The 27,500-nt window shown below is 34.6% G+C and overlaps 1 protein-coding gene across 3 annotated transcripts in view; it reads right to left on the reverse strand.

Moving 5' to 3' along the window:
• ADGRL2 (adhesion G protein-coupled receptor L2) overlaps positions 1–27,500 on the reverse strand; it is a 276,588-nt gene that overhangs the window by 38,895 nt on the left and 210,193 nt on the right. For 2 of the 3 annotated variants that reach the window (XM_053693323.1, XM_053693322.1), the window contains exons 6-14: positions 20,766–21,062; positions 20,116–20,219; positions 19,191–19,376; positions 7,160–7,343; positions 6,225–6,347; positions 5,332–5,537; positions 2,939–3,112; positions 2,332–2,541; positions 618–838 (exon numbers count right to left, since the gene is read on the reverse strand). In XM_053693323.1, the coding sequence (XP_053549298.1) occupies positions 618–838; positions 2,332–2,541; positions 2,939–3,112; positions 5,332–5,537; positions 6,225–6,347; positions 7,160–7,343; positions 19,191–19,376; positions 20,116–20,219; positions 20,766–21,062 (1,705 nt within the window). Of the gene's footprint in view, positions 1–617; positions 839–2,331; positions 2,542–2,938; positions 3,113–5,331; positions 5,538–6,224; positions 6,348–7,159; positions 7,344–11,342; positions 11,382–19,190; positions 19,377–20,115; positions 20,220–20,765; positions 21,063–27,500 lie in introns of all 3 variants that reach the window. The other variant, XM_053693321.1, reaches the window with a different exon arrangement.

Below are 27,500 nucleotides of genomic sequence, written 5' to 3' on the forward strand. Positions count from 1 at the left end.
TTAAACGTGCAAGTGCAGACTTCCCACTGCTATATGTGAAACGGACTTTGATTGCACACTCTAGTAACGCATTAATAGTTGTCCTAACAACATGGCTACACCCATAGCATTATGGTCACTAAAACTTTACACTCATTGTTTCAATATTTAAACTAATAAAGGGTTTAGACATACATGTTGCCAGTCGGGTGGCATTAATGAAGTAGCCGGGTAGGGGGAGTGCAATAGTTTCTAATATTATATAATTTTCTGCTATCCAAAGAACAAATTAATTACATAAATTAACAAATGCATATAATGATCATTTTTTCAATAAAAACGTAACATTTTTAATATTAGTTCATTTTAGCCAGGTTGACAGAGTGGTGCACCCGCTAAAGTGGTCCTGCCGAGAACACTGACGCATGCGTATAATTTTTGACAATACCTTACTATCTAGCACTTCTTTAGTTTTTGTTGCCCTTTTAATGTTTTAAATAAGGCATTTTTTTAAGTCACTGGTTTATTAATATATTACAGCCAGCCTTTCAAAACACAATCATAACTTGAACACAATGATTCTTTCTATTAATGTCTTCCAAATGTGTTTTATTAAGTGTGTAATTGCAATTACTTACGCTTTATCGGTTCCGTAGCTTTTGTAGTCAATAGCTGCTGAGACGCCAACAACAGTAGCAGGGAACAGATAGCCAGCCACATAATAATATTTTTTTCTTGTATATTCACTTTCAAAAACTTCCACTAGCATGAGGTACAGCTGGACACCTTCTAAACACATCCAAGCAAAGGCAGCCAGAAAGAAAAAGTGGAGTAGCCCAGCAAAAATTGGACAAGCGATCTAAAGGAGAAAGTAAATACAGAAGGATATAGAAAATCAACACACAAAATAAGAGAAAATTGGCTCTTAAAAGTCATATGTAATTTTAGCATAAAATAATTTCCACAAATCAGAATTTTGTATACAAGTTGTGTATTCTGTACTTTTCATTACAATGCCTGATAATCAGTGCTTTTCTGTTGAGAATAATATAATGACCCACGCCAAATTGTCTTTCTAATCTGCATTTTTATTAAATGAGTGATCTGAACAATGTAGAACTATACATTAAGCTTAGTTGATAAGCAGCATATCTAAGCCCCTTTGAGTCGGCACCAGAGTGTTAACATCGGAGCTAAATTCTGATGTAAACACTTGCAGTAAAAAAGAAATCATGTGATCGTCGATGCAGTCACATGAGGTTGGGATCAGATAATGGGGGACAGCCTACATTGCTAGGTACACCCCACCCCCAGTCTGATTCCTGATTTATTTAAAGGGGGAGGCTGCAGGATGCTTATAAGGTAGGACGTTCCATGCCGTCCTTCGACGTTAAAGCCCAGCGCTGTTAGGACGGCATGGAACGTCCTAATGGCATAAAAAAGTTAATCATTAATGTAGAACCACAAAATTACACAAAAATTAAAAATAAATGCAAGTTTCATAGACTTTACAAAAGTCTGTAATATTTTGTAGCTCAGATAGACCTCTGGTACAGTTTCAGAAGTGAAACACTGCAGAACACAATTTATACATGAAAAAGTAGCTTTAATCTTACCACATGGTAGTGGCTTTTTAAATACTAAATCTGCTAAACACAATAAGCTTGGGGAAGCAGAAGGGGAATAGGAAACTCTAAATAAGTTCCTTCCAAGAAGGAAAAAGACATTATAGAGGAAACATCTGCTGGGCTAAATGCCACTAAGATGGTCATCCTCTCATATCTATACCCTCCAACAACATCTTCAGCATATTTTCTGCAAATGTACTGTGATTTTTTTTTCCATTATTAAAGGGATATTCCAGTCAAAATTTAAATGCACATAGATGAATTAGATCTTTGAATAGAAACAAATTTGCAATATACGTGTTGGCAATAATACTTTTATTAAAATTTGTCACTGTTTTAGTGTTAACATTTTTCTCTGCACGTGCATGTGAAGCATGGCTAGATATTCTCAGTGCACTAGTATTTTAAATACTACAGCTGCTCAGAGTGCAAGTGGGGTTTGTATCATATCAGCCAATAACAAATTGAGTAATTACCAGATGGTACAAGCACATTAGGCTCTCTGTGCAAGTGCTATGTTTAAAATGCTTGTGTACAGTGCATACTTAAATACACTTCTGAAACAGCTAAAGCTTTTATTAGAAGCTTTTATCCAAAACTAAAATGCATTCACATGGATTCCAATGTGGCTTGAATGTCCCTTTAAATAAAACAATGCCAATCAAAGTACAATTAATGAATATTTGATTCAGTTTTAACATTTCATTGTAATAAAATTACTTACAATATAGTCTGTCTTGTCAATGCCTATCAAGAAGAGGAATTCAGCGATGAAAAGGTTGATACAAAGATTCTTATGGATTGTGTTGCGATCGCTTTGTAGGCCACGGAAGAAACAGAAGGTAAAGATACAGATAGCAAGGCAAACGAGAGAGATGACTATTCCCACCCATGTGATGACAGTGAGCAGTAACTCGTGGACACGATCCGTGTACTGAAAATAAAACAAAAGTTGTCCGATTATTAGGATCAAATGCCAATCATGAGAAACTTTATTTTCATAAAAAGTAGTAAATTCCAATTGCTTCTAATCTACTACAAAACAACAGTGAGTTATTTTGTTAAAAAAAAAAAAAAAAGAAGAAACTATAATGCTGAATGTTGCCAATTCTTAATTGGACATGGTTATGTTAAAAGTCTAATGCAATCTTACAAACACAATACAGAGGTTATAAGTGTTCAAATTTTAAAACATAAATATTTTAAATACAACCTTATTTCAGTGAAACACTGGAAATGGGGACAGAAATGTCACTTTGACACACAAGTTACAATCATAAAAGCTCAACTAGATTACATATGATTTTTTGGTGCAAATCAAAAATACTCACCACGATTTCTCTGTGAGCCATGAGGATTGCAAAATTGGTTAAGTGGCTGCAGGAACAGGTTGTGTGAGTTTTATTAGTTTCAACTAGCCTACACCCTTGAGTGGACCAATATCCCATCATAGTCCTCTCCGAATAGTTCCAAAAAGAGCAATTGGCATTAAAGTAATTGTTAGGCTGGAAAATAAAAAACAATAACAGTTGATACATACATTTTTCAAACAGAACAAAATTTTCAGTAGACATTATTAATTAAAATAAAAAAAAAATAATACTCCTAGAAATCTACTTGTTTAATCTTTGAAATTAATGAATACATTAGCTTAGCAAGACTGAAGAAAATGTATAAAATAAATTAAACTTAAAAAACGCAAACATTAAAAGACTAAAGTAAATTTATAATTTTGCTGCTAGAGAAACTGCACAAAGTCAAAGAATAAACCTTTTTTTAAACAATATTTACACTAAAATTTGGTCTTGCTGGAGTTGCATGTAAACAGACTATAATATGTTAACACCGTAAATATATGTGAGGAACCACCGTAGCACCAGCTACATAACGATATTTCTGAGACAGGTGTAAACTTGTTAGATGTTCTAGTGCTTTAAAGATCCAGCCTAGATCCTAATAATACCCTCGGCATATTGAAATAAATGAGAGATAAATCAATTTAAATATTCATTGTATTCAATTAATCTTGGGGATTGAGACCAATGTGTATTTTATTTCAATATATATATATAAATGTGTTCATTGCTTGCTATGTACAATATATGAAATGGATATAATTTAATTTAAAGGGACAGTCTATTCAAAAACATGTATTGCTTAAAAAAAAAAAAGATAATCCCTTTATTACCCATTTCCTGTTTTGCACAGCCAGCATGGTATAATTATATACTTTTTACCTCTAATTACCTTGTATCTAAAGCCTCTTCTGACAGCCCCCTGATCACGACATTTTATTTACCATCTATTGACTTGCATTTTAGCAAATTAGTGCAGTGTCATGCACAATGCTAAGAGTGAGCACAATGTTAAAAAGCATGTGATAAGATTATGACTGTAGTGGCTTAGAAACAGGCAGTAATTTAGAGGTTTAAATGCTATAAAGTATATTAATATAACAATGTTGGTTGTGCAAAGCTCGGGAATGGATAGTAAAGGTGTTATCTATCTTTTTAAACAACAATAGTATTGGTGTAGACTGTCCCTTTAAAGAACAAAGAAACACTATTACATGGTATGAGGTTAAAGTTAAATATTCTAAAATCTATGAAATAAGGAATTAAGACTAATTTTAAAAATCATAATTTATGTTATGAAACATCAAAACATGGGGTGCATATATTTCCTTTTATAGTGTAATTACCCATTCAGCTACAACTCCCTTGTTGGCATAGAAACAAGACACTAATCTAACATAGATCTCTATCACTCAAAAAGAAAAAGATTTCTAAAAGATTTACCGCATAGTGATAGAACTACAGCTAAGTATTATGGGTAGCAACAGAGAAATTATATAACTGTTTCTTGTGCGCAGCAAAACAATACCAGAATAATTAGCATGTAGCTACGAAGAAACCCTGAGTGCCCTAAAAGCACTGTATATAGTAATTATCCAAGCCAATAGTTTTTAAACCTGCTTGAAATTATCCATATAAAGTTAACAAGTGTCTTTTCCCCTCATATAAAATAATATATATATATATATATATATATATATATATATATATATATATATATATATATATATATATATATATATATATATATATATATATTATAGCTATGAAACATAACATTTTTGTTTAGACATATTTTTATCCATAAACAACAATAATACATTTTAGTAACTCCACTCCATTGTTTAATGCAACAAAATACTGTAGGAAAAAACAACAACAAACAGCAGCTAGGCAGTACTCCCACAGGAGAAAGAAAGTGACTCTCCAGACAGAGGGGTATTCTATTGTTTATATATCATCTGGCTCATAAATATCTACTATAAATGTTTAATAGTAGTTGAAATGTGCTTTATTTTTAATGATTTGGAAGAGAAAAAAGTTTACGCTCAGACTTTTAAAAACATTAATTTATACAGATTGATTAAATAGTTTAAATGTTGCTGTCCTGCTGTTAAATAGTTAATTTCCACTCACAAATGAATTAGACTCATTTACATTTTCATGCTGATTACTGAATTGGCTTTCATTAAGAATACACTTAAGTTCTAATAATCACTGAACCAGGTTCATTTAATTTTATGTTCATTGACTCAAACTCTTATTCTGACCTGGCACAGCGTTTAAAATTCTAATAGAAACTTTTCCCATATAAACGATCCCCTTTTATTCTTTTCTGATGACAACTCTATGTTAATTCAATAACTTACGTCAATGTGTTCCAGGGTAAAAATTACTGGATCGGTTAGATACACTCGACTAGATTCTTTGTTTATCGAGGCTGCGATAACATGAGAGTTAACCGCAATAGTGCTGTTTCGACCAGCTAATTCGGATCCAAGTTTTATAGTGGCATTATCAGTGCTGAGAAATTGGCCAAGACTTTTGTAAAGAATGAACACCAGTTTTGCAAACCCTTAAAACAAAAACAAAGGAAAAAAGAAAGAGAGTAGAGCATAAATCATTGGTAAAAAGGTACAATACTAAGCTATCATCACTTAAAGGGATAGTAAACCCCAAAATGGTATTTTATGATTCAAATAGAACATACAATTTTAAACAACTTTCCAATTTACTTCTATTAGCAAATTTGTGTCATTCTCTTGTTATCCATTGCTGAAGGAACAGCATTGCACTACTGACAGGAAGCTGAAAATATCTAGTTAGCCAATCACAAGAGATAAATGCGTGCAGGCACCAATTAACAGCAGCTCCCCACTGGTATATATGATATGTGCGTATAATTCTTCAACAAGGGATACTAAGAGAACGAAGCACATTTGAAAATAGAAGTGAAATTAAAAGTCTCTTAAAATTACATGCTCAATATGAATCAGGCCAATTTAATTTGGACTTTCCTATCCCTTTAATGTGATAAAATCAACTATTGCAAAGACAAACAAGCCAGTTCAAAGAAGCAATTTACGTCTTCCTCATAATCTTGTTAGCAAATAGCGTACAAGAAATAAGAGCTGGTGTACAGATGTTTCATGAGCTCTTAAAGAAAGAAATGCGTGCATTTACTAATAAACAATTGAATTACTAATGTTACATATCTGGTAGGTTTAACAAAAGCGCTAAGAACATTTGCCCAGTAACTTACCATTCCTGCTGTTCTGTTTGACAGTATTTGCAGAGAGCTGGATCAAATTGCCTCCTTTATTGCCTTGAGGAAATTTCAACTCCTGCACCTGGCCTTCTGTACTGAGAACAGCAACCTCTAGAACTAGTTATGGAGAGTAAAGAAGAAGAAAAAGAAATTAGAAGGAATGCTTTTTTTTTTTTTTTTTAACCGAAAAAAGTGGTATTACAATGCAAGTATTATAAGTCTCTTTAACATATGCAACTGAAAACAGTGACACAGTTCTGTTAAATTCTCTTGTTAAAAGAAAGCCAGTTATATGAAAGGCACATTGAAATCCAGAGAGCAGAGACAAACCAGTTTTAATGGTGTTAAAATGTTACAAGATATTCTGCTTAAGGTCTTTGGTATTAAAGACGGCTAATCTTGTGCAACCATATAACTTTAGATTTCACACTAAAATAAAATGATGTCAAATACAATTGCAGTTACAGTTGATTTAAGGGAAACTTTTCAAAACGAATTACTGCTCAGTAAAGTTTAACAATATATAACGTGCAAATGCATTAAAGGATGCAACATTTGCTAATTGTGTTTATTTTAAATCAGCATCAGGTAAAAAAATAATATAAATTTTATATATATATATATATATATATATATATATAATTTCCTTCCCCATCTGATATTGAAGTTACCTGCTTGCTTGCTACATGCCATTTCAAATTTCCCTATATATTCATAACCACCATTGAATATTTTTAATCTTGCAAATTTGTATTAATGGTTTTTTTAAGGCAAATTAGTTATAGCACCTGAATTACAATTCAGTCTCCAGCATACATATTACATTTCCTGGAGCTGAAATAGCTAATAAATGTAAAGTACAACCTAATGAAAGATGGATAATAAATACAGACCAGATGGCAACATCTCTTTATGCTTAATTTACTTACTAATATTTTCTGTGGGCATTGAGACTCTCGTTGGATCTGCTAGGTTGTCAGCCAAAACAAAGGCACCTTCTTCTAGCGTATCAAGTAACATTGTTGCGGCATGAGCTTGCTCTGAAGAATTCATGTCCTTCCAAGATTCCAGAGCTTCGGGTCTCAGCAGGTTGTCGACTGTGTCCACAATAGCCTAAATGTGTTGAAAATATACCATTAAAAATCTGAACACATTCTGGTCAACTGATGTTGCTTCCAACATTATATACAAGAACAAATAGAACTGTAATCAAATTACTAAATTTATAAGATGCATATATAAAAAGGGGAAAAAAAAGTCCAACAAGAAAAAGACATGCATGAATAAAAAAAAAAATTCCAGGAAACTATACGTCAACTAAAATTGATAAATATTTACCATACACTGAAAGATAAACAAAAATGACCATTATTAGATTTGTTTTTATATTTTTAAAGTGCGTGTGTATGTATGTGTGTATATATCTATCTATCTATCTATCTATCTATCTATATATATATATATATATATATATATATATATATATATATATATATATATTTAAACATATTCAGCCTGTTTAAAAAAAAAAAAAAAAACTAATTGACATAACGAGATCTAATGAAAATGTAAATAGCATCTGTGTGAGTGTTTTTTTTTTACCTAATGCATTAAAACATAAAAATATTGCTGCCTCTTAATACAAATGGGATTGTTAAGCAAATATTTTAGATATATTTTGAGGTGTGCTTTATATTCTTAGCCTTGACATACATCCAGAATAATTTTTGTGAGGGTTTATCGACTATGTAAAAATATTGGTTACAGCAGATCAAAAACTAAACTTTCAGAATAATATTTAACCCCTTAATGATCACGACGTACCCTGTATGTCACTGGTCATTAAGGGATTTTGCGGCTAGAATAGCGCGGGTCTATTAGAGTCTCCCTCCGGAAGGCTTGCTAAAATAAAGCCGTCTCGCCGATGGCAGCGAGATCGCACTATTGAAAGCGGTGTCCCCATAGAAAGACCAGTAACGTACATTAAAGGGTTAAGGAACTCGAAACCCGAAATGTTTCTTTCATGATTCAGATTGATCATGCAATTTTAAACAATTATTTATTTTTACTTCTCTTATCTAATTTGCTTAGTTCTCTTGGTATCCTTTGTTGAAAAGCATACCTAGGTAGGCTCAGGAGCTGCAATGCACTACATGAAGTCAGTTACTGATTGGTGGCGGCATATATATGCTTCTTATTATTGGCTCACCCATTGCACTCAGCTAGCTTCCTTCAACAAAGATTACCAAGAAAATTAAACAAATTAAATAAAAACAGTAAAATTGTTTAAAACTGCATGTTCTATCATGTCCCTTTAAGAAAATAGATATGAATGTCTACACTTAACATACCATGACCACCAATATAGGAGGTCTTTGTAAATAAATCTTGTATAAATGGAAAGCAAATTCTAAAAATCCACTGAATACAGTTGCCAGTTACATGTTGATCTATATCATCAGCTTTTCCACATACTGAACAACCTGTAGTAAAAATCAGAGGTTATCTGCTCCACATATTTTCTGTCCACCACTTGATCAATAGCTAGGAAAATTGCTTTGACCTACTTCAGCACAATGATTAACAAAGTCAAATTTCCTTCAAATCATTTTTAATGTCAATGCAATATGATGACAGATTTATTAAGGATCTCTTTGCAGTTCATTGACATGCAGCGTGGCTGGGTCATGAGACAAAATTTACAGGGGGAAAAAAAAAGTTGTTGACCTAAAGAAAACAGCCTTAAATTATTGCTTCAAAATAATCTAATTAATCACTATAAATTGTTTAATTTCAAAAGATGTGCATTTATTTAATGCACACATAGCACGCAGTGCAGTGCATTAAACAAGAGATTCGGTAATTGCCACGTTCTCCGTTTCACTTCATACACACACATTATATATATATATATATATATATATATATATATATATATATATATATATATATATATACACACACACACACGTATATATGTGTATATATATATATATATAAAAATTCTACTTTGGGGTCTGTATTTTTAATATAGTCTTTCTAAACTATTCTTTGATGGTTCATAAGAGAAAATACTCAGAAATAATGCTATATATATATATAAAAATATATATATATATATATATATATATATATATATATATATATATATATATATATATATAAATATAAAAAACTATATTATATTTATTTATTATTTGTTTATTTGGATGACAAAAATTGTCAGATTACTTTCCAATGTCTAGAAAATATAAATCTTTTAATTTTTGTTATAAAGGTATTTGCTTTTTCCCCCAGTGCAAATTATACATTAAAGTTAAAAGGACGTGAAACCCAAGTTTTTTTCTTTCATGATTCCAATAGATCATGTGATTTTAAACAACTTTTCAGTTGACTTCTTTTGTCTAATTAGTTTTTTTCTCTTGGTATCCTTTGTTGAATAGGATACCTAGGTAGGCTCGGGAACTGCTGATTGTTAGCTGCATCTTTATGTTATTGGCTCAACCAATGTGTTCCGGTAGCTCCCAGTAGTAGTAGAATCATTTTGGGTTTCATGTCTCTTTGACACATCACCTCTACGCACTTTAACTTGGCTTTAAATCTTAGAATGTGTGTTTAATTCATTTTAAAGTTCTGGCAATGAAAACAGCATTTAATATGCAAACAATGAAATGCTCATTCAAAATAATACAATGTAAGCAGAGGAAAAAAAAAGTTGGGCAATGTATTAGTAAAAGTAAGATTAATTAGGCTAATACATCCTAATATCCTCTGTCTGTATAGCTAGTCACCACAATCTCCCTAGCAGGTATGAAATACTTGTAAATGGCATTAAAGGATTTTTCTTTTTTTTTTTTCTAATAGAAACTAGAAAAAGAGAAATATTTCTACAGACACTGCTGCTGCCTTTAACTAGAGTGGAACAGAAATTGGTCTGCAGAGACTAGCTTCATTAGTCACAAAGAAACGCAGACTGGAGTGTCTAATCTAAGGTTCAAATAAATCCTCTGTCACTAGGAAGGGAATTGTGTAATTTGCATAGTGTAAGTCAGCTTTTGATTTGTAATTTAAAGCATTTTTATTAGCCTTATCTGAACTGAGGAACTCATTTGAAACCAAGGGAAAAATGACACCGGTCAGAAATTAAGGTCACACTGCACTGCTTTAAGCAGGTACTCCTGATGGTTAAGAAAAAGCAAAATAAAAAATGAAAAGCTCATTGAAGAGTGATAAAAAAAAATAACTTGCATTACCAATGCTTAAAGGGACATGAAACCCAATTTTTTTCTTTCATGCTTTAGAAATAACATGCAATTTTAAACAACTTTCTAATTTACTTCTATTATCTAATTTGCTTTATTTTCTTGATATCCTTTGCTGAAAAGCATATCTAGATATGCTCAGTTGCTGCTGATTGGTGGCTGCACATAGATGCCTTGTGTGATTGGCTCCCCCATGTGTATTACTAGTACTTCAACAAAGAATATCTAAATAATTAAGCAAATTAAATTATAGAAGTAAATTGGAATGTTGTTTATAATTGTATTCTCTATTTGAATCATGAAAGAAAAATTTAGGGTTTAATGTCCCTTTAATATTAAAAATCATTTTAGAATTCTTAATATTTTTTTAAGGAATAAATTGTGTGAGCTTTAAAGTTCTTTAAAAAACAAACCAGTAATTGAACACCTAAGTGTTTCATCAGAAGTAAAAATTCAATGATTCAATTTTTTTTTTACCCACAATTTAGAAACCTTTTAAGAGACGATGAATTATCATAACATAACATGAATTACACAGTTGGTGATTGTAAATGATAGCACGACTATAACATGCATATACATTGTGGACAGTCTTTGATATAGAATCTGAACGTTGCATACATGTCAGATTTTTTGAGAAATTTGCAATTCATTAAAATGTTTAGTGAGGCTGGTCTGAAACCTGTTTTAAGATCACTGTACCTCTTAAAGTCAATATTTGTAAAGCTGATCGGAGGTACAGCAAACATTTATCAAAGACTGATGTACAGTGGTTCATGCAGCATGGTGTGAAGGTGTGCCATATAATTGAAGCAGGGGTACAAGCAGGGTGACGGCGCAGTAAAGATACCTTAAGATAAGCCCTGCAAGTCTTCTCTCGCTTTTGTAGCTTTTTTAAAAAGAAAAATTAGAATGTTAGATTATGATAGTTTAAATGATAGAAAACCTTTTCTATACCAGCAGAAGATGCATGTCTCATGTAAACAATATATGTTGACTCATTAAATGTAAAACTGTCACACTTCATGCTTATTTTTTTATTATTTTTGGGTAGGTGAATACTGAGAGGTCTTCCATTTGTATCTTTGTACGTACGTACATACGTACATACGTACGTACGTACATATACACACACACACATATATATATATATATATATATACAGGTAGCCCTCAGTTTACGCCAGAGGGGTTAGGTTCCAGAAGGAATGGTTGTAAATTGAAACCGTTGTAAATTGAAACCCAGTTTATAATGTAAGTCAATGGGAAGTGAGGGAGATAGGTTCCAGGTCCCTCTCAAAATTGTCATAAATAACACCTAATACATTATTTTTAAAGCTTTGAAACGAAGAATTTAAATGATAAACAGCATTATAAACCTAATAAAATAATCACACAACACAGAATATATAATTAAACTAAATTAAATGAACAAAAACTTTTGCTAAACAGCATTATAAACCTAATAAAATAATCACACAACACAGACTTCACTTGCATTTTTCTGCAAACAGTTCTTTCTATGCATTCCAGTCTGGACTGATTTATAGACAGGAAGATCTTGTTCCTTTGAAATCTACTCGATAGCTCAGGTCTGGTTAAACTGATTAATTTCAGCTTGCTTGGCTTTGCTGCGACACAAGCGGACAGCTCCACCTACTGGCTATTTTTATAAAGGCACTGCTTCTCAATGCTTTTCAATAGCAGTCACATGACTGGGAAAAAACAGAATTTATGTTTACCTGATAAATTACTTTCTCCAACGGTGTGTCCGGTCCACGGCGTCATCCTTACTTGTGGGATATTCTCTTCCCCAACAGGAAATGGCAAAGAGCCCAGCAAAGCTGGTCACATGATCCCTCCTAGGCTCCGCCTACCCCAGTCATTCGACCGACGTTAAGGAGGAATATTTGCATAGGAGAAACCATATGGTACCGTGGTGACTGTAGTTAAAGAAAATAAATTATCAGACCTGATTAAAAAAAACAGGGCGGGCCGTGGACCGGACACACCGTTGGAGAAAGTAATTTATCAGGTAAACATAAATTCTGTTTTCTCCAACATAGGTGTGTCCGGTCCACGGCGTCATCCTTACTTGTGGGAACCAATACCAAAGCTTTAGGACACGGATGAAGGGAGGGAGCAAATCAGGTCACCTAAATGGAAGGCACCACGGCTTGCAAAACCTTTCTCTCAAAAATAGCCTCAGAAGAAGCAAAAGTATCAAACTTGTAAAATTTGGTAAAAGTGTGCAGTGAAGACCAAGTCGCTGCCCTACATATCTGATCAACAGAAGCCTCGTTCTTGAAGGCCCATGTGGAAGCCACAGCCCTAGTGGAATGAGCCGTGATTCTTTCGGGAGGCTGCCGTCCGGCAGTCTAGTAAGCCAATCTGATGATGCTTTTAATCCAAAAAGAGAGAGAGGTAGAAGTTGCTTTTTGACCTCTCCTTTTACCGGAATAAACAACAAACAAGGAAGATGTTTGTCTAAAATCCTTTGTAGCATCTAAATAGAATTTTAGAGCGCGAACAACATCCAAATTGTGCAACAAACGTTCCTTCTTTGAAACTGGTTTCGGACACAGAGAAGGTACGATAATCTCCTGGTTAATGTTTTTGTTAGAAACAACTTTTGGAAGAAAACCAGGTTTAGTACGTAAAACCACCTTATCTGCATGGAACACCAGATAAGGAGGAGAACACTGCAGAGCAGATAATTCTGAAACTCTTCTAGCAGAAGAAATTGCAACTAAAAACAAAACTTTCCAAGATAATAACTTAATATCAACGGAATGTAAGGGTTCAAACGGAACCCCCTGAAGAACTGAAAGAACTAAGTTGAGACTCCAAGGAGGAGTCAAAGGTTTGTAAACAGGCTTAATTCTAACCAGAGCCTGAACAAAGGCTTGAACATCTGGCACAGCTGCCAGCTTTTTGTGAAGTAACACAGACAAGGCAGAAATCTGTCCCTTCAGGGAACTAGCAGATAATCCTTTTTCCAATCCTTCTTGAAGGAAGGATAGAATCTTAGGAATCTTAACCTTGTCCCAAGGGAATCCTTTAGATTCACACCAACAGATATATTTTTTCCAAATTTTGTGGTAAATCTTTCTAGTTACAGGCTTTCTGGCCTGAACAAGAGTATCGATAACAGAATCTGAGAACCCTTGCTTCGATAAGATCAAGCGTTCAATCTCCAAGCAGTCAGCTGGAGTGAAACCAGATTCGGATGTTCGAACGGACCCTGAACAAGAAGGTCTCGTCTCAAAGGTAGCTTCCAAGGTGGAGCCGATGACATATTCACCAGATCTGCATACCAAGTCCTGCGTGGCCACGCAGGAGCTATCAAGATCACCGACGCCCTCTCCTGATTGATCCTGGCTACCAGCCTGGGGATGAGAGGAAACGGCGGGAACACATAAGCTAGTTTGAAGGTCCAAGGTGCTACTAGTGCATCCACTAGAGCCGCCTTGGGATCCCTGGATCTGGACCCGTAGCAAGGAACTTTGAAGTTCTGACGAGAGGCCATCAGATCCATGTCTGGAATGCCCCACAGCTGAGTGACTTGGGCAAAGATTTCCGGATGGAGTTCCCACTCCCCCGGATGCAATGTCTGACGACTCAGAAAATCCGCTTCCCAATTTTCCACTCCTGGGATGTGGATAGCAGACAGGTGGCAGGAGTGAGACTCCGCCCATAGAATGATTTTGGTCACTTCTTCCATCGCTAGGGAACTCCTTGTTCCCCCCTGATGGTTGATGTACGCAACAGTTGTCATGTTGTCTGATTGAAACCGTATGAACTTGGCCCTCGCTAGCTGAGGCCAAGCCTTGAGAGCATTGAATATCGCTCTCAGTTCCAGAATATTTATCGGTAGAAGAGATTCTTCCCGAGACCAAAGACCCTGAGCTTTCAGGGATCCCCAGACCGCGCCCCAGCCCATCAGACTGGCGTCGGTCGTGACGATGACCCACTCCGGTCTGCGGAATGTCATCCCTTGTGACAGGTTGTCCAGGGACAGCCACCAACGGAGTGAGTCTCTGGTCCTCTGATTTACTTGTATCTTCGGAGACAAGTCTGTATAGTCCCCATTCCACTGACTGAGCATGCACAGTTGTAATGGTCTTAGATGAATGCGCGCAAAAGGAACTATGTCCATTGCCGCTACCATCAAACCGATCACTTCCATGCACTGCGCTATGGAAGGAAGAGGAACGGAATGAAGTATCCGACAAGAGTCTAGAAGTTTTGTTTTTCTGGCCTCTGTCAGAAAAATCCTCATTTCTAAGGAGTCTATTATTGTTCCCAAGAAGGGAACCCTTGTTGACGGAGATAGAGAACTCTTTTCCACGTTCACTTTCCATCCGTGAGATCTGAGAAAGGCCAGGACAATGTCCGTGTGAGCCTTTGCTTGAGGAAGGGACGACGCTTGAATCAGAATGTCGTCCAAGTAAGGTACTACAGCAATGCCCCTTGGTCTTAGCACAGCTAGAAGGGACCCTAGTACCTTTGTGAAAATCCTTGGAGCAGTGGCTAATCCGAAAGGAAGCGCCACAAACTGGTAATGCTTGTCCAGGAATGCGAACCTTAGGAACCGATGATGTTCCTTGTGGATAGGAATATGTAGATACGCATCCTTTAAATCCACTGTGGTCATGAATTGACCTTCCTGGATGGAAGGAAGAATAGTTCGAATGGTTTCCATCTTGAACGATGGAACCTTGAGAAACTTGTTTAAGATCTTGAGATCCAAGATTGGTCTGAACGTTCCCTCTTTTTTGGGAACTATGAACAGATTGGAGTAGAACCCCATCCCTTGTTCTCTTAATGGAACAGGATGAATCACTCCCATTTTTAACAGGTCTTCTACACAATGTAAGAATGCCTGTCTTTTTATGTGGTCTGAAGACAACTGAGACCTGTGGAACCTCCCCCTTGGGGGAAGCCCCTTGAATTCCAGAAGATAACCTTGGGAGACTATTTCTAGCGCCCAAGGATCCAGAACATCTCTTGCCCAAGCCTGAGCGAAGAGAGAGAGTCTGCCCCCCACCAGATCCGGTCCCGGATCGGGGGCCAACATTTCATGCTGTCTTGGTAGCAGTGGCAGGTTTCTTGGCCTGCTTTCCCTTGTTCCAGCCTTGCATTGGTCTCCAAGCTGGCTTGGCTTGAGAAGTATTACCCTCTTGCTTAGAGGACGTAGCACTTTGGGCTGGTCCATTTCTACGAAAGGGACGAAAATTAGGTTTATTTTTTGCCTTGAAAGGCCGATCCTGAGGAAGGGCGTGGCCCTTACCCCCAGTGATATCAGAGATAATCTCTTTCAAGTCAGGGCCAAACAGCGTTTTCCCCTTGAAAGGAATGTTAAGTAGCTTGTTCTTGGAAGACGCATCAGCTGACCAAGATTTCAACCAAAGCGCTCTGCGCGCCACAATAGCAAACCCAGAATTCTTAGCCGCTAACCTAGCCAATTGCAAAGTGGCGTCTAGGGTGAAAGAATTAGCCAATTTGAGAGCATTGATTCTGTCCATAATCTCCTCATAAGGAGGAGAATCACTATCGACCGCCTTTATCAGCTCATCGAACCAGAAACATGCGGCTGTAGCTACAGGGACAATGCATGAAATTGGTTGTAGAAGGTAACCCTGCTGAACAAACATCTTTTTAAGTAAACCTTCTAATTTTTTATCCATAGGATCTTTGAAAGCACAACTATCCTCTATGGGTATAGTGGTGCGTTTGTTTAAAGTGGAAACCGCTCCCTCGACCTTGGGGACTGTCTGCCATAAGTCCTTTCTGGGGTCGACCATAGGAAACAATTTTTTAAATATGGGGGGAGGGACGAAAGGAATACCGGGCCTTTCCCATTCTTTATTAACAATGTCCGCCACCCGCTTGGGTATAGGAAAAGCTTCTGGGAGCCCCGGGACCTCTAGGAACTTGTCCATTTTACATAGTTTCTCTGGGATGACCAACTTGTCACAATCATCCAGAGTGGATAATACCTCCTTAAGCAGAATGCGGAGATGTTCCAACTTAAATTTAAACGTAATCACATCAGGTTCAGCTTGTTGAGAAATGTTCCCTGAATCAGTAATTTCTCCCTCAGACAAAACCTCCCTGGCCCCATCAGACTGGGTTAGGGGCCCTTCAGAACCATTATTATCAGCGTCGTCATGCTCTTCAGTATCTAAAACAGAGCAGTCGCGCTTACGCTGATAAGTGTTCATTTTGGCTAAAATGTTTTTGACAGAATTATCCATTACAGCCGTTAATTGTTGCATAGTAAGGAGTATTGGCGCGCTAGATGTACTAGGGGCCTCCTGAGTGGGCAAGACTCGTGTAGACGAAGGAGGGAATGATGCAGTACCATGCTTACTCCCCTCACTTGAGGAATCATCTTGGGCAGCATTGTCATTGTCACATAAATCACATTTATTTAAATGAATGGGAATTCTGGCTTCCCCACATTCAGAACACAGTCTATCTGGTAGTTCAGACATGTTAAACAGGCATAAACTTGATAACAAAGTACAAAAAACGTTTTAAAATAAAACCGTTACTGTCACTTTAAATTTTAAACTGAACACACTTTATTACTGCAATTGCGAAAAAACATGAAGGAATTGTTCAAAATTCACCAAATTTTCACCACAGTGTCTTAAAGCCTTAAAAGTATTGCACACCAAATTTGGAAGCTTTAACCCTTAAAATAACGGAACCGGAGCCGTTTTTAACTTTAACCCCTTTACAGTCCCTGGTATCTGCTTTGCTGAGACCCAACCAAGCCCAAAGGGGAATACGATACCAAATGACGCCTTCAGAAAGTCTTTTCTAAGTATCAGAGCTCCTCTCACATGCGACTGCATGTCATGCCTCTCAAAAACAAGTGCGCAACACCGGCGCGAAAATGAGGCTCTGCCTATGATTTGGGAAAGCCCCTAAAGAATAAGGTGTCTAAAACAGTGCCTGCCGATATTATTATATCAAAATACCCAGAATAAATGATTCCTCAAGGCTAAATATGTGTTAATAATGAATCGATTTAGCCCAGAAAAAGTCTACAGTCTTAATAAGCCCTTGTGAAGCCCTTATTTACGATCTTAATAAACATGGCTTACCGGATCCCATAGGGAAAATGACAGCTTCCAGCATTACATCGTCTTGTTAGAATGTGTCATACCTCAAGCAGCAAGAGACTGCTCACTGTTCCCCCAACTGAAGTTAATTGCTCTCAACAGTCCTGTGTGGAACAGCCATGGATTTTAGTGACGGTTGCTAAAATCATTTTCCTCATACAAACAGAAATCTTCATCTCTTTTCTGTTTCTGAGTAAATAGTACATACCAGCACTATTTCAAAATAACAAACTCTTGATTGAATAATAAAAACTACAGTTAAACACTAAAAAACTCTAAGCCATCTCCGTGGAGATGTTGCCTGTACAACGGCAAAGAGAATGACTGGGGTAGGCGGAGCCTAGGAGGGATCATGTGACCAGCTTTGCTGGGCTCTTTGCCATTTCCTGTTGGGGAAGAGAATATCCCACAAGTAAGGATGACGCCGTGGACCGGACACACCTATGTTGGAGAAAAGGTTGTTATTCTGAAACGGTGTAAATTGAACCGTTGTAAAACGAGGGCCACCTGTATATATATATATATATATATATATATATATATATATATATATATATATATATATATATATATATACATACACATACACACACATACATATACATATATATATATATACACACACAAAAAAAGTGCATATACTCATGTATTATTGATTGATATATTATGCTCAGTAGCTGATAAAAGCAAAGGGAGAAAGTTATTTACAATGCTTGATACATTTAACAGCACCCTCTTGTAAAAACGAGAGTATTTACATGATGATTATAAATTTGGCCTGGTATGATATGGCACAGGTGCTGGTACTTAGTACCGGTGAGAACCCCCACAAATAAAGCCCTGTATATATTATTTTATGTTCCCCAAGAATTGTCACTCAGGATTTTCCATAAAAAAGTAACATCCTTTCTTAAATAACAATCACATTAAATATTTAGTCAACATTTTAGCTTCATTCATGAGTCTTTTTCAAGTCCACAAATCTCTAACAAAATGTCTCAAAAATATGTATAAAAACATCACAAACACTATATTTAGAGGTCAGAGGTCTTCTATTTGTACACATTTAGTACTTTGAAAGGTGTTTTTTATATGTATGTAAGATTTAAATTGGGTTTGGGATGTTTTTATACATATGTTTGAGACATTATGTTAAAGGTTTGTGGTCTTGCTAAAGGCTCATGAATGGAGCTGAAACAGTGACCAAATATTTTATGTGATTGTATTTAAATAAAGGATCTAATGTTTAATTTATTTTTTTGATAGTGCCAATGCCTGGACAACAATTAATATTTAATTTTTTTGTGCACCCATATATTTTCTTTGGTAAGCAGAGAATACAATGATTTAAGGTGAATCTATATTAAGTATATAGGTTTTCAAGATCTCAAAATGTCATCTTACCCAAACCAGCAGATGTAGTTATTTAAAATAAAAATACTTAAAGAAAATATTGAAAAACTATATTATTTTCTGATTTTTTAATTTTTTTATTCATATACAATAAACAAAGAGAGATTTTCACGAGAACAGTTTGATTCAGAAATCGTTCATTCACTATACCTTGTTATAACTGCGCCCAACTGAATCCTTTTCGCTAGGCTTCAACTCTTGTAGCTGGGCATCAAGAATATCAACTAGTTGTTCCATGAGTCTTACTGATGAACTGACATCTCCAGCAAAAACTGGACCCTTAGTATGCTTTGCTAATTCATTGGCAAGGCTAGCAGCATTTTCTCCACTTCTGATCTGTAACATAAGAATGTGGACAATAATTATCATCAATGGTCAGCTCAGGTTTAACAAAGCTTAAAATAAAAAAAATGTAAAAAAAAAAAAAAAAAAATGTTGATGATTTCTTTGAACTATGAAATGGTCTGTTTTCCCCAGGATCTATTTAATGGTAGAGTTACCACTTTGGATGTTTGCCTGGACATATATGAGTTATACATGCTGCAGGGTGGGAAGAGAGGGACATGGATAGTGCTGTCAAAAAGCACTATGCATGTTCCTACCTGAAAACCTTGTAGCATGTGCAATTCATAACTGTCCAGGAAAATACAGTATGTCAGATGTGGCAACGCTATTTAAAGGGCTGATTGTTCCAACGACCCGGTTTCAATTTAAACCAATGTTAAGCAAAAATGAGCTAATCTTAACTTGTGGAGCACTGAAAATAATTATCATGAAATCAACTTTATTTTAAATTAAGCTGTCTAAAGCACAAATTAATTGCATAAGTAACATTTGTAACATAAAATAACAGAAACTGTTATTGTAAAGTGATATTCCACCCAGATACTTCATCATGCTACCCAACTGGCAAAACTTTCTGTGGAGAACACGGCTACTGTAAAATTCGGTAATATTTCTTCTGACTTTTTAATTCTGAATTCTTTAAAAACATTAAACACTATAATAACTTATGCTAAACATGACAAATTTAACATTCCAAAATGCCTGTAATGTTGAAGGGGTTCATACGCACCTTTTGAGCTAGCTGTTTTACCCAGTGTGAGGTACAATTACTAAGATCTGGGCCCCTGAGATTCCATGTTCCAGTGGAGGTCATACAGAGGTAAGATGCTGTCCCTGGCAGAAGTATAAAGTATGCATAACAAAATTAAAATAAAATAAATACAAATTAAATACATAAATGTGAACTCAAGTAAAATAATTATTTTATCATGAGGAAATTGTATGTAACAAAAAACAGTGTATACTCCAAATAACAATGTAGTTAAACAAGGAGGTACTGGGAATTTACTGAAAACAAAACAGGAAAGCTCTTCAATGTCTTGGAACTATGCCATTCTAATAATCAAAATTACAAATGCAGCTGCATGTCGTTTCTCTACATTCCAATAACGAAACAGAAGAGTGATGTGGAGGCTACATTTAATCTTGCATGATCTTTTGTGAGTCAAATAACTTGTCATCCTGTACCCAGACATTTAATAGATTAGAGAATTTATCAGATACAGACTGTCTGATTTTTTTTTATTTTTTTTTTAATAATATTTTTATGGTGTTTTTGTTTTATTATTTTTTTTTATTATTGGAATTTTTTTCTTCTTTTATTGATTCTAAATAACCATTTTTTGGGCAAATAAATTCATATAAGAAACAGAAATTTACCTAAAATTCCTTTGGGACATGGGCGTTCAACAATCATTCCTCTTTGAGTTTGGGGCCAATTGATCCCCCTTGCTTCCCTGGCTTCACAAAATCGCTCCGGGAGAGGGAAAACACTTGTTAATGGAGTATTTTTTGTGGTAGACACTACTGGTGGAGGTTTTGGGCCTTTACTTCCTTCCTTGGTACCGGCCGCTAATGTTGTGCTAATGAGGGCTTTCTGGGTAGTTGTGGTGGTGGTAGATACGGTTGTTTCATATTGCTTTGCAGAAGGCGTTTCTGTCATTGCGGTTGTAGGCACTATTTACAGAAAGAAAATGTAATTCAATAAAAAAATAAAAACAGTTTAAAAAGACAATGTATGTAAGCAAATGTGTGCTGGAAACATGGAGGATGAATATAAGCTTTAAAAACCAAACAGAAAAAAAACAGAGCAAATATAAAATGGCTATTTATTATAGTTAAAACAAGCAACAATGCCTAGCCATTTGTTTTTTTCTAATCTTTAAATCTGGCAGTTTTGTTGGCTTTGGTGAATTTCCATGGAGTCTGCTATTGCCCCAGCCCTCTTCAGGGTTTCATCTCCAAACTAATATTATACACGGCACCGTGTAGTAAACGCCACAAGTAAGCAGCATTCAGTTTTATGAACAGAACGCACAGGACCATACATAGTATAGAGTGAGGAAAAGATATGGGATAATATATTGCAGTATGAAAATGGAGTAGACGGTAAAAAAGAAGGAAAAAAAACATTTAAGAATCTGAGAAATTGGAGAACCCCCCCCCCCCAAAAAAAAAATAAAAAAAAATTGGTGGAAAAAAAATTTGATTGAATTATTGTTGTCATAACCAATTTTCTAAATTATAAGTGCATTAAACACTAAATACATTTTATATGCATAGTATTGAGGTTATTCTCCGCCTTTCTAGTCATAGGTACCGCTGGTTTGAAGTTTAGCTTTGACCGCATTCCAGGATGACTTGTATGTATATTTACGGCAATGCTCCTTCAGATACCTGCAGTGAAACCTAGTTTCCAAAATGGTGGCACATGAAATGTATTTAGCTTTTAATGTTCCTTTAAGAAATATTTAAAGCAAAACTTTTTTTTGTTTTTAATTATGGCTTATTACCACTAACCTGTGATCGAGATTGAGAGACTTTAATGCCTATTCATCAAGTGCCATAAAATAATGTGTATGCATATAGTTAAAAGGACCAGTAAAACACAGTAGATTTGCATAATCAACAAATGCAAGATAACAAGACAATGCAAAATAATTTTTTTCTGACACATTTCAAAGTTATGTCTTTCCACTCCTCCTGTATCATTTGACATCCATAAGCAAATCACAAATGCATATACGTATATTCTGTGAATTCTAGCACTTGCTCAGTAGGAGCTGGTGACTAAAAAAGTGTAAATATAAAAAGACTTGGAAAGTTGCATGCTCTATCTGAATAATTCAATTTTAATTTTGTCTTAAAGGGACAGCCTACACCAGAATGTGTATTGTTTTAAAAAATAGAAAACCCTTTTATTACTCATTCCCCAGTTTTGAATAACCAACATAGTTATATTAATGCACTTTTTACCTCTGTGATTATCTTATACCTAAGCTTCTGCAAACTGCCCCCTTATTTCAGTTCTTGTGACAGACTTGCATTTTAGCCAAACAGTGTTGGCTCCTAGGTAACTCCACATGCATGAGCACAGTGTTATCTATATGACACACATGAACCAACACCCTCTAGTGGTGAAAAACGGTCAAAATGCATTCAGAAAAGAGGCGGCCTTAAAGTCTAAGAAATTAGCATACGAACCTCCTAGGTTTAGATTTTAACTAAGAATACCAAGAGAACAAAACAAAATTGGCGATTAAAGTAAATTGAAAAATTGTTTAAAATGGCATGCCCTATCTGAACCATAAAAGTTTATTTTGGACTAGACTATCCCTTTAACCACTACAAATCTCAATATCTATCTCTATAAAATAATATATACACATTATATATATATATATATATATATATATATATATATATATATATATATATATATATATATATATATATATATATATATATATATATATACCCATAAACCCACACACAAACAGAAGCTCAGTTAACGTAAATTGTGTAAGCTGTTATTCATTAAAGTCTGTCTCTCTCTCTCTCTCTCTCTCTCTCTATCTATATATACATACGTAGGTTTTAAGTGAACACTAAGCCTTTCATGAAAATAATTACTTGAACATCTTCCCACCCTGCACTGATTTTGCTTGAAAGATTTCCAGTATGCCTGATTAGACCTAAACAGAGAAGACCCATGCATGCACGTCTTCATTTAGAGTATGAACATTTCATGAACTGACAAGGTTTCGTCTAAACATAAAAACACAACTAATTCAGTCAAGTAGATAGAATACAACTAAATCCTAAACGCCAATTTTTTTTAAAAACAATTTTTTTTAAAGTCTATGTAAAGCATTTTACAAACAAAAAAATAAATGTCACAATGTAAACATGCCCACTGATAATAATTAGGTAAGAATGTAAAAAGCAAATTAACTTAACGGTAGCCTTCAAGGGATGTCTATTTCCGCTTGATTAGTTCAGGGGAATGCAGAAATTCATTAGTATTCTTATAATAGTATACAGTAATCCACTATATTAACTTAGAGAGGGAGATTTTCTAACTATAAATCATAACTAAATGTTAGTTTAGTAAATGATATTGTTATATGTATATACAAAAAAAATATATAAAATATATTTTACAGATCTTTTTTGAAACAATAAAGAAAAAACTAAAAATAGATTTTTGCAAGTTGATATTCAGATATTGGCTATACCATCAGAACATAATCTAATAATTTAAAGGGCCGAAAATTGCATGTTGTCATTCGTTAGAACATGTAGTTTTATCACAATTGAATGTTTAATCCCCACAAATGGGTTAAACACAAATGGGTTAAACACATAAACTAAAACTCAGAGCCGCAGGGAATCTCTGGTCCCAAGCACAAACTGCCGCTGTCCAAACAGCAGTGGTAGTCACATAATACATTTGCTCATCTACTGTTACTGACTGGTTGACTGGCAATTTTCACACCGGACCAGCAGTTCTCTATGGTTTCCAAGCCAGATTTTAACCCCATTGTGAGGGTTAAACATATAGATTTGCAAGGAGAATAGTGATAAAATGAAATGTTCAAATGAATGAGGGCATGCATTTTTTCCACTATAGACTGCCTTTAAATAGGTCAACAATTTTCCAGCAATATGTTTTTTTTTTACAAAATAACTTCTATATTGAATTTTATTACTACAACTTAAACAATATCTTACAAGACATTCTTGATTTTATCTTATTTATTGTCTCTCTGAATACTTTGTGTAAAGTCTATTTGAGCTTATAATAATGAGAAATTGCGTCATGGAATAAATAGTTTAAACTCAGCAAAAATCTACTAAAACCTCTGAGATAAACTGTACCATGATTCTCTGTGCCCTTAATGCTTTTCAACCTTCTCAGCAGGATTGCTAACAGTAGCTAAGTGTCAAATGCTGATTGTATGTTTCCCCACGGCACTACTCTAATTAGTATATATTTATTGGAATATGTATTTACATTTATATTTTCAAATTAGCCTGGATTCAAGGTAATTCTTCCAACACAATTTTTAGCTCAAGAGTACATGGGTAAAAATGTACGACAGCCATTTTTAGTCTAATCAAGAAAGGAATCATCACAGCATCTAATTTTACAATTTACATTGCATTAAATCATAGAGTTTTCCTACAACTGAATACGTAACATTTGATTAAGCGGATTTAAAAAGATTTATTCATGCAGAATTCTACACTACAAAAACAATCAAATCATGTCACAAAATCATGACTTGATAAATCATGCAACTTATCTGCTGATACTTTATTTTTTTTATTTTAGGGCAGTGCTTGAGAAATGTATTTTACATTTATTTGCCATAAAGATTGAGGAACCAGTCACACACAATTTTAGCAGCTATATAAAAAATGCACATATAAAAAAAAAAAAAAAATTTAAAAGCCTTGTTTAAAAATATTGTTGATGTTAAAGATATTATTTTTTCCAGTTAATGAGAAATAGTTATTGATATCAGCAAAACAAATAATAAAAATGCAATATATATATATATATATATATATATATATATATAATTTTTATTATTTATTTTGCTGATATTAATAACTATTTCTTAATTGTAAAATTACATATTTAAAAAAAAAAAAAGCAAGAATGCCAAGGAACTTGTAATCTTTTCAATATATTCTATCCTTTACGCTTTTTTTTTTATTGTATGGGTTCTTTAATATTTTTTTAGGGCTCCTAAGTAAAGATGGGGAAATGTTTTCAAAATATTTAAAACTGCAGCAAAAACGTACTTAGTGAGACTGTCAGGCCAACATTTTAACACATCTGCCTATTTAAAATTTCAAATTAATTTGGCTTGCTGTTTAAGACTTTGGAATAAAAGATAAATTTAACATTCCAACATTGATTCTTAAATTAGAATAAATCAAAGTTAATTTTGCTGTTTTAAAACAAATACTGAAATAATGGCTCTGAATACGACATTGAACAGTACATCCAATATGACCTTCAACAGCACATAGAGCATTAGCCGCAGTATCTAAAATTTGGAGCTATTTCAAAACATTTTGTTTTACAAACTACTGCCACATCCAGTTCACAGGTAATACATATCATAAGGCAGTTTGTAAAATATTCAAATTTGATAATGGTGATATTTTCAAATCCCTTCTCCTAGTTTGTATATAAATTTGTCAACTAGCGATGAATTATTATTATAGCGAGAAAACAGCAAACAAGATTGCGGTATTTTTTACGCTTGACTCTATTACAAGTGAAGCGGTGTTTAAATCACCGCAAGTTTGTGCGAATTTGCGCTCCCTATAGTTTCAATGGGTCTGCTGAGCACAAAATTCAGCTTGTATTACAAGGTTGAAAGTAAATGTGATCGCTCAAACGCAATTGCATTTTACACTCAAACTTTTTACATGACTTGAAAGTAACTTAGGAGGTTCTTGAGCTTTCATTCCTGCTTTTCAACAAAGGATACCAATTAAATAACAGAAGATTGTTAGAAAGTTGTTAAAAATTGCATAAACGATCTAAATCATATAAAAAAAAAAATGTGGGTTTCACATCTCTAACTTAGCAATTACATTTATAAACTAGCATAACATAGGAATGAAGACAGTCAAGTCCAAAAAAACCTTTCATGTTTCAAATAGGGCATGTAATTTTAAACAACTTTCCAATTTACTTTTATTACCAATTTTGCTTTGTTCTCTTGGTATTCTTAGTTGAAAGCTAAACCTAGGAGGTTCATATGCTAATGTCTTAGACCTTGAAGGCCGCCTCTAATCTAAATGCATTATGATAGTTTTTCAGCACTAGAGGGCATGAGTTCACGTGTTTCATATAGAAAACATTGAGCTCATATACGTGAATTTACCATGGAGACAGCTCTGATTGGCTAAAATGCAAGTCTGTCAAAAGAACTGAAATAAGGGGGCAGTCTGCTGAGGCTTAGATACAAGGTAATAACAGAGGTAAAATGTGTATAATTATAACTGTGTTGGTTATGCAAAACTGGGGAATAGGTAATTAAGGGATTATCTATCATTGAAAACAACAAAAATTCTGGTGTTGACTGTCCCTTTAAATAAATTTGTATATTTTAGAGCCACTGTGGAAGAACATTTATAGAAACTCATAGCTGAAACAAGTTCCACACATTCCTAGCTAAGCTTTTCCTTCCACTGAGGGCAGACAACTATGGCATTTTGCTGCGCTCTTTAAAATATTTTACCAGTGATTAGGCTAATAATGAAAAATGACATCCCTTAAAAATAAACAAATTAAAACTACTTGGAAAAATAAAGCTCCCTAAATACAATGCAAAACAAAAATAGACTTCAAATATTGTTATACAGGTAACTAACATCAGAAGAATATGGAACCTAATCAGCAAACAAATCTGTCAGGGTTGTCATATTCTTGGATCAAGCCATATTTTCTTGAGACAGTAAAACACAAAACCAAGCATTAAATCAGAAACACATAATAAAATTCTGGCCTACAGGTCTCCCTGACCCACAAAAAAATAACTGCTCAATACCCATTCCTAATTTGAATTACATCTTAAAGGGACAGTCTAGGCCAAAATAAACTTTCATGATTCAGATAGAGCATGTAATTTTAAACAATTTTCCAATTTACTTTTATCACCAATTTTGCTTTGTTCTCTTGGTATTCTTAGTTGAAAGCTTAACCTAGGAGGTTCATATGCTAATTTCTTAGACCTTGAAGCCCACCTCTTTCAGATTGCATTTTAACATTTTTTTCACCACTAGAGGGTGTTAGTTCACATATTTCATATAGATAACACTGTGCTCGTGCACGTGAAGTAATCTGGGAGCTGGCACTGATTGGCTAGACTGCAAGTCTGTCAAAAGAACTGAAAAGGGGGCAGTTTGCAGAGGCTTAGATACAAGATAATCACAGAGGTTAAAAGTATATTATTATAACTGTGTTGGTTATGCAAAACTGGGAAATGGGTAATAAAGAGATTATCTATCTTTTAAAACAATAAAAATTCTGGTGTAGACTGTCCCTTTAAACTCTTTTTACAACGTTTAGTAGACAAATTACATTTG

This window comes from Bombina bombina, chromosome 10 (assembly GCF_027579735.1).
Source record: "Bombina bombina isolate aBomBom1 chromosome 10, aBomBom1.pri, whole genome shotgun sequence".
Lineage (NCBI taxonomy): Eukaryota > Metazoa > Chordata > Amphibia > Anura > Bombinatoridae > Bombina > Bombina bombina.